Source organism: Capsicum annuum, chromosome 11 (genome assembly GCF_002878395.1).
Source record: "Capsicum annuum cultivar UCD-10X-F1 chromosome 11, UCD10Xv1.1, whole genome shotgun sequence".
Classification (NCBI taxonomy): domain Eukaryota; kingdom Viridiplantae; phylum Streptophyta; class Magnoliopsida; order Solanales; family Solanaceae; genus Capsicum; species Capsicum annuum.
Genome location: NC_061121.1, coordinates 200,174,855 through 200,184,093, shown reverse-complemented (window position 1 = coordinate 200,184,093; position 9,239 = coordinate 200,174,855). Strand labels below are relative to the sequence as shown.

At 34.6% G+C, this 9,239-nt stretch overlaps 1 protein-coding gene across 1 annotated transcript; it reads left to right on the top strand.

Annotated features, from left to right (window-relative positions):
- The first annotated feature begins 5,972 nt into the window (after window positions 1–5,972).
- LOC107847116 (ACT domain-containing protein ACR9-like) lies at window positions 5,973–7,471 on the top strand. The gene is made up of 2 exons (XM_047399689.1): window positions 5,973–6,522; window positions 6,759–7,471. The coding sequence occupies exons 1-2, from the start codon at window positions 6,370–6,372 to the stop codon at window positions 6,876–6,878; spliced, it is 273 nt and encodes a 90-aa protein (XP_047255645.1). The 5' UTR covers window positions 5,973–6,369; the 3' UTR covers window positions 6,879–7,471.
- Window positions 7,472–9,239: the final 1,768 nt, after the last annotated feature.

Sequence of the window (9,239 nt, the reverse complement as noted above, 5' to 3'; positions counted from 1 at the left end):
CATGGCCTACGACTGAGTTTTGAGGCTAGAGGGTCGGCTCATAAGTAACACTTCCTCCAAGATAGATTCATCAAAGAAAATGACATGTCTAAATCATGAAAGTTTAGGGGCTATAGTGTATCTCTCCCTTGGGACACTATGTCCCTTGAAGAATGCTGGACTGACCTTGCTGAGATATTGAGGAAGTTGAGGCGATGCACAAGGCACCTAGGTACAAAATCATGACTAATTATCTGAGATCTGAAACTGAAGCGTGATGCACGAATGCATAGACATACTGACTTATCTGATTAACTGAGTAACTGGTAACTGGTAACTAAATGCTAGGTATGCAAGACTGAATTAGACTTAATCTGAGTAGCTGGGCTGAGTACATAAAGTATTATGCATATGAGAAAGGACTGACTGAGTAACATGAGGTAACTGATCATGGATTTTATGAAAGCTATATTGTCTAAAAATGCAGGACCAAACGTATTACATGATTTGGAAACATTCCATAGACTGAGGTGTTAAAATACCTATAATTGAGTAGCTGATAACTGTACGCTATGGTCAAGCAAGTCTAAAACTGAACTGAATTTCTGAGCTAAATACTGATCTAAAGCTGACACTATAACTTAAGACTGTAACGAGGATCCATACTAGATCTAAATGCTAGGTCCTGATAATTGAATACTGAAACTAAGGTTTAAACGGATACTAAAGTGCTTAATTCTGAGACTGAACACTAATTACTGAGTGCTGAACTGTAACTAAGATAGAAACTGAGTTGTGATGGTTGCACAATGAAGGCTGACATAAGTCAAGGGTTTGAATATACATTCACACTCTGAACTTTCCAAATTTCTAAATATTACCTCTTGCTAGCCCTTTACTTTCATACTAACAGGATATTCAAGCCTATCTTCGTATCTACACCCTTGTATAAAACATGCATGCAATAATCTGCTCTTAACATGAAATATTAACTCTCTCCCATCTAAGCAATTTCTCAACACTACACTATTTTCATAAGGAGAGCTCATGAAGGGTTAAATCAAGAAAACCTAAAACATGAATGGATACTGACTGAACTTGACACATGACTGAAACCTGAGGAATGGAATATCAACAACATGGATTTACCAAAAAGGTCTGAACTGAGTATATACATGATATAGTCTAAATTTATCTGATCAGTGAGGGCGTAGCATGAGTCATGGAAACTGAGTATATTGGGGAGCATGATATGTGTACATGAGTCATGAGCAGCATGACTTGAGTCTAAAATTTTTGAGTTCGTGGAACATAATTCGTAACACTGAGTGAGCTAGAAATGAACTCCCTATTCTGGGAACTGAAAGAGCACACAATTCTACGGAATGCGTGTGAACATAAGTTGTGTTCATGGAATCTGAGACATGAAGCATATATAAGCACTATGCTAACTGAAGTACAATGGTTTACGCTGAGATAAGGATGGGTCGGGAATCGCCGTCCCTAACTGCTTTTCTGTACATACTGGCACTACTACTGGAATCTGAGAGCCTGACTTGGTTACTTGATCTATTATCTCTCCCTTAACTTTAAGCTATCATCATACGTTTGTGAACACTAAACTAATCTCTGAACTAAACTGTAATCATCATTATATACTTACACTCTGATCAACACATGCTCGCCTTACTAAACACATCATCTGCCTCTATTTCTTTACATACTACTAATATCACATCCACACCATTATGCTTAATTTCAAGTCACTAAACTTAAATTATCTAACTCACACTATTCAAGCCTACATATTCATTATAGCAGAACTATCCCTATGAATACATAATCTATTCAATCAGGATATCGTATCCCAACTTGTCTACTGCTAAACTCCTGGGTTCATGCTTCTAACTCTGGCTCACATGCTATCATAGGATTTTGAGAAGGGATATGATGGTTTATCTAAATCTGGGTTCGAGAATGAGTTCTCATGATCATGAATGAGATCCGTACAACTTGGGAAAATAACTTAATTGATGGGATACTGTCTAAAAAAGCCCTATCTTTAGGACTTAATCTTCACTGTTTTTGTTACCTTGAAAGTAAGGTAAAGATGACATGAGGGGAGCATGATGAGAATCTACATGAGTTTCTTAGAGAAACCTTGCTATAGCACGATCTGAGACATGAAAGAAGGGAAACTGTTCTTAAAACATCTCATAGCCTCCTGCACGTAAGTATGGTGCACAACACATGCATGTACAAAACTCTACTAGATGCGGCTTTCAGACTTCCTAGGACTCTGTTGAACCTTAGGCTCTAATACCAAGTTTGTAACACCTTGATTTTCTGAACCAGAATGCTGCACGGTGCTCATGACCTCGAAGGACCACAAGCTAACCCATGACTGATATTTGTACCTGTATACTGCATAATATATCATAAAATATGGAATCATGAATATGAAAGGCCATAAGGTTCGAACTGAATAAACGTCTGATAACAAAATGTCTGAAAAAGGTATAACAATACCAAAATAAGTCATCAATATTAAAAATAATGAGATCTGAATATCTAATCTGACATCTAGTCTGAAAGCCTCTAACTGAACTAAATAAGGAGTTGAAGGAACATTTCTCCAACTAACTCCATCTAGCAACTGAATAATAAATATAGTAATAATCAAATCATTCTCGAATGAGAAGGACTCACTGGAAAATCTGAACACTGGAATGGGACTCACTGCAAACTCTGAACACTGGAATGCTACTACTGATCTGGAGCTCGTGCCTCTGAACCTATGGTGTAACATAAGAGAAAGCACCATAGCGTAAATGTGTCAGTACGTCTGAATATACTGAGTATATGAGTGAGGTAGGCTAAATTCAAAGGGTTATATGCATGAAAAATGCTAACTAAACATGAGAATACATACATGCATACATAAGTGTAACTAAACTCGTGGAAATACTGACTACTGAGTTTGAATACTCACAACATGCGTGTACGGATACTAAGATACTGAATAGATGAACGACTATTTTTTATAGTTTGAATTATGAAGAATTGGTCTGATTGACTGTGTCTAACAGTCCTAAAACTGAGTACTGATAGTATAGTTCTGAGAACTGGTAATAATGATAACGTGAGTGACTGTATCTGACAATCCTAAATCTGATGGAACTATCTGAGTCCCATACTATATCTGAGTTGACTGTATCTGACAGTCCTAATATACTAAAATCTAAAGAATTATCTGAGTTTTTTACTGAAATTGGGTGACTGTAGCTGATAGTCCTGAAATCTATAACTGAAACTGTGGGAAGTAGTTGTTTAATCGACATGCCCCATATGTGCCATTATGGCTAAGATGGGGTCCAATCTCTGCCCTGTCTGGAAGGGTGTCAATACCGCGCCACTGGTAAGGACAATATGTGAGCAACCCTCATATAATAGGTAACTCTAGTGAGAACGGTAGGAACCCTCATATAACAGGTTAAGCCACCTTATCTACCCTCATATAACAGGCTGTGATGTCTCAACCTATGCTGGCTACATAGTTCTGGAACATAAGGATGACTGCTAAGAATCACACCCTGAACTGGTAAGTGAGTTCCCATCCTTGGGTTCACTCGTGCTAACTTCTACTCCCATTTGAAGAACACTGAACTGAATAACTAAGTTGAACTGAATAACTGAACTGATTAGCTAAACTGATACTGATTAACTGGACTAATACTAATAGTATTTTCTAGCGGAGCTAAACTAAGTTTATTGAGTTCTTTTGACTGACGGAACGTACTGTGTTCTGAGGACTGACTGAGAGTACTGGAATTTCTGAAATTATTAGGAATACTACTGTTACTGAGATTTCTGAGATCACTGAGTACTGACATTACTGAACTAGTAAGACTGCTGAGATTTTTGAGTTTTCCTGAGTCACATGACTGACTAAATTCTATAGATCATGGATCGACTGAGAGTAACATGATAACATGACGTGGCTCTAGGCACACAGCTATATTTTTCGGGTACAAGTACCCCCAGGACTCAATGGAAGTAAACTGACACAACTTGACTTTCGTAAGTACATGACCATCAATAACAATCCATAATACATGAGTGAGGGATTTCATGAAGTACATGGTCATCATAATATCTAACATGAATAGGAATGATTATAATCAAGTCATGAATATCATATTCTAATATCATGGGCATTCCGACAATAACTCATGTGGTACTTCAAAATCATGATCTTGTTCATAGCATGGAAGGCATGTAGACACACTATGAATCCATTCCCTAATCATTATGTACATTCCATACCACAACCATAACATATAACAACAACGTGGAATTCATGTGAAATCATAAAGCATAGAGCATGGAATTCATATCAAATTATAATGGTTAACATTGGCTTGTCATTCAAATACTATTGAGTCATGGAAACCTGGTTTATCACATACTAAGCATTTTATCAAACACATTGCATGCACTTTTTAAGGCATAGGTGTATTCACAAATTTACACCACCTTAATCCACCCAAATTCATAGGTTCCAACTACATGACCACAATCCTCAAGAAAGTTCATAAAATTCCCACTCTATAGCACAAACCACAAACAACAACATGAATACAACCATATCACCACAAAACATTCATAATTTAGTTATCAACGATTGATTCTTGAACTCCACGGATGAAAGGAATCTGTGGATGAACACTACGCATACCTTAAAGCTTGATCTTAAAAGAGATCTAATGTTTCTGAAGGTTCTTGAAGAAATCCTTAGGCTTGCTATTGATTTTTCTTGACTAGGGTTTAACCCCTTTGGGAGAGAATGTTCTTGTTCTTGAGGAGATGATCTTGAGAGGAAACCCTAATCTTGTGGTTGAAAGTGTATGAGAGAGCTTTTTGAGATGTTTAACTAAAGAGAATGGAAGATAATACGTTCCTTGAGGGTTATAAGTCGTGGAAAGTGAAGGGAAAAGTCCAAAATACCCTTATGAAATAAATTCGCAGTTGCTAAAAATAATAGCTGACGACATTTTTGACAAGGCGCCAAAAATGTGGTAAGCCGTCAAAAATGTCGTCACACAGAAGCTGGATTTTTCCTAAGGCTGACGACATTTGTGACATGGCGTCAAAAATGTGGTAAGCCGTAAAAAATGTCGTCACACAGAAGCTGAATTCTGCCTAAGGCTGATGACATTTGTGACATGACATCAAAGTTATGGTAAGCTACCATGAATGTCGTCACTTAGGAGTTGGTTTCTGCCTAAGGCTGACGACCTTCGTGATAGGGAGTCACAAATGTGGTAAGCTACCACGAATGTCATCACACTGTTTTTAGCCTGACATGCTGGAGTAAAATAGGAATAACTCTTTGCTTCGATATCAGATTTAGGCGAAATTGGTATCGTTGGAAAGTTAATTCAATTATCTATCTGTTGATAGGTCATGAGCTCAAAAATTCCAAGTATAATGAGAGATATGCTCATTTAAAGTTTACTATACCAATATCCTTCTCAAGAACTCAATCGGTAAGGAATGTTTTGATTCGTCTGATAGCTGGGAGTTATTTGAAGCCTTAATATACATCTAACTTAAGCATAAAACTATAAAAGAACCATGATGTACTATACATGAGCTTGGTACATGACTCTAATATTGATTTGGATTTTTTTCGGGGTATTACAGAATAGTACTCCCTCCGTTCGCTTTTACTTCTCACTTTTTGACATGGCACCCATTAAGAAAACAATGATTGGTATCGTGAGTTTACCATACTGCCCCTATTAATTGATGTTTAGTAATAAGTATTGGAGAATGAATAATTAATGTTAAGGGTAAAACATGAAAAAAGATTTTGTCTTTACGTGATTTGTCAAAAATGACGAGTAAAAATGAAAATCAAGTTAGGAAAAAAGTGACAATTAAATCCGAACGGAGGGAGTATACTCTTGGTAGGTAATTAATATGTTTCTGTCTTCTGTAATGAAAACTAGATGCTTGTTTACCTATCAAAAGAAGGAAAGATGATTCATCCCTGTTATGGTTTAATGATATCTAAAGATAAACTTTGTTCTACAACACATCAAATATCTAAAAGCCGGTTATTCAATAATGAGATCTTTCTTTCCAAATCCATTGCTTTATCCCGGTTTATATATCTACTTGTCGCCGGTTATGTCCGAAATAATGATTAGAGAAGAATGCTGGTTAATCTGATAGTTGATTTCTTGTGTTTAGACCGCTTATGGTCGATTTTCACCAGTTAATAAGGGTCAGAGGGAATTAGACCTTTTTATTCGGCAGAAGGATGGGAAAAAGATTGGGGATCCAGATAAACAAGATGCTCTCTGTTCTCGCTTGAAGGTGGAAATGCTTCATCCTCTGCGTGTAATTATTACAAATCGTGGGTCAGATACTGAACTTTTGGTTGCAAATCCTGTGGAGCTATCTGGAAAGGGTAGACCACGTGTTTTCTATGACGTTACACTGGCATTGAAGACTCTAGGGATCTACATCTTCTCGGTAAGTATCTGGGCATGAAGGAACGTTTCAAGTGACGAATTGCTTTCATATTTCAACTTTACTTTATGGACAAGGTTCTTAAGAAAATCGAATAGAGACATTGTCGCTTTAAGCAACTAAACTCCCCATTTGGACCTCGTGAACATGCTCATGTTTTTAATTTTATAGCTCCAGATGGTTCACTATATTACTTAATTCTTTTGCTCATGGTGGGTCACCTTTAATTTCTTTTGCAGGCAGAAATCGGAAGGCTATGTACAAGTGATTGTGAGTGGGAGTTTTACAGATTCCTTTTAGATGAAGATTGTAGATTTGACATGTCATCTATGGTTGGTAGAAATCAGATAGTAGACTAAGTCAGAAGAACATTGATGGGTTGGTGAGCTCAATCATTGACTCTCTTCTGGTCTCCCTCTGAAAGAAGTTTCTAGAAGTGGTGAGCTTGATCTTTCTGGTGTCACTTACCTTTTTAGGTATTTTGTATGTAAAATCATGCGGCCAAGCATCGATGATCCTGTTGTACAGTGCAGTTGTTAACTCTTGCCGTGTTCAGTTGAGCTTGTCTGTATAGTAATAGTTACTGAATCTCCCTAAAGAAATTCACTGTCTTCCATTTTCTTTTATCTACCTCATTTTGTGTCAACATTTGCGAAATACAGTTGTGGCTTGTTTCTTGGAAGCTCTGTTACCAACTTCCACAGCATGAGTTGCTATCTTGTGTCTGTGAAGTGTTGGTGCATCTATCATGGCTTTTCTCTTTCTATCTGTGATCGCAGACTCCCCCTTTCACTTCTTCTTTGCCCTCTTTTCTTTTGGTAGGTGTCTTCGCTATTCTGGTCCTTTGGTGCAAAACTAATATTAGCCTGTTAACCTCCGCAACATTAAATTTCCTGTAAGAATAGCATAGTTCTCTCTTGTAGTGGATGAAAAGTGGGACTCTTTAGCTTGTTATTCTAAGGATTATTTCGCGAGAAATCAATTTTTGCTTTTCCTTTTGTACATAAACTAGTTACAAGTAGCCGTGCAAGGCATGGGCCCAACAAATATTTTTAAAAAAATTAATTTTAATTATTATGATTTATAATATTTTTTTAAATTATACAAAATTATTTGTTTTAGACATTTTAAGTTGTTAACTGTTGTAATTTATAATACTTTTTATGTAAGTTTTAAATGTTTAGATGACCATAAATAATTAATTATGTGTGATATAGTAAAGTTACGATTGAAGCAGCGAAGTAGAAATATAACAAAATTACTATACAAAATTACTTGGGTGAAATAGCTGAATCAGACATGTGGTAAATATCTATTTTACTTTTTTTTTATTAAATATTATTAATTTTTTACTACATAAATAACTTATACTAATTAATTAGAGATATCTAATAAAATCACGGAGGAAGCAGCTTATGAAGTAGGATCATAAATATCTATTTTATTTTTTTATTAAATATTATTAATTTACGTAGGCATGTTGACGGAGACTTATCTGTTTCTCCTTCCCATTCCCTCTTATTAGTAAGTAACTAGTGTATGTATCCACGTGCATTTTAATTATTTTATATTGAAATATCTTTTTCGAGCATGCTAGATCATATTATCTTACAAAAATTCAATTATCACATTATTTCTCAATGATATGAGAAAAAAATAAACTCTACCCCCTTCCCGCCCCCATCTCCTGTCTCCATCTCCACACTCCCTCCCTCCCCTCTCAATTTATTTTTAAAAAAGGATTAAACCTCCCTTCATCAATGCCCTATCTCTAACTAAATCTATACAAAAAAATAATCATGTAACTTTTTTAGAAAAAAAAAAAAAAGATATATGTTTCATATTTTCTAAATATTATTTTCAATTTAAAATATCTTCCACCCCCACCACCCCACCCTTCTATCCAAATCTATATGAGAAAAAGAAATCATGTAATTGTGAAAAAAAAAAAAAAATATTTATATTTTTTTAATGTATTATTTACAATTTAATGATTTCAAATTCTTAATATTAGTTGTTTTAACTTTTAAACTTTAATTCATTCTCCATCTCTTTTATTTAAAATTTATCGATAGCAACATATCTATTATCTAATTACTTCATTGGGAACAATAACAACATACCCAATATATCTAATTATTTCACTATATTCTCAAAATTAATTCAAGTTCTTTCTGCCTATCCGTAGTGTACATATTTTTCTACTATTTTTAATTACTTAATTAATTCTCTACAATTTTTTAATTGTTTAATTAATTCAAATCCTCTGGCCTATTTCTCAATGTGATTTTTTTCGTATTATATTTTTATTACTTTGTTTTTCTCTAATTCGACTTTAAATTAATTTTTTTGTGTGTGTTACACTCATTAGTAGTTAAATTTTCTTGTCTCTAATCTCAAAATACAAAAGTTAAAATAGATAAGTGTCGTTATTCATAACAAATAAGTAATATATAGATTAGGAGAAGACTCCAAGATAAATGAAAATTTCAAATTTAGTTTTGTTATGCATAACAAATTACGTGAGTTTATTTAAATTAGTAAAAGTTTTAAAATTTTCTTAATTATATATTTTTGAACTTAAATTCAAATTTCAAATACAATTTTGGTTTTAAAATTGATTATTTTTTCTTAAAAAAAAAATTCATGTGTAAAAATCACACGTAAAATTAGTTATATTTTTGAAATAAAGTGATTTTTACAAAAATTATAGAGATCTT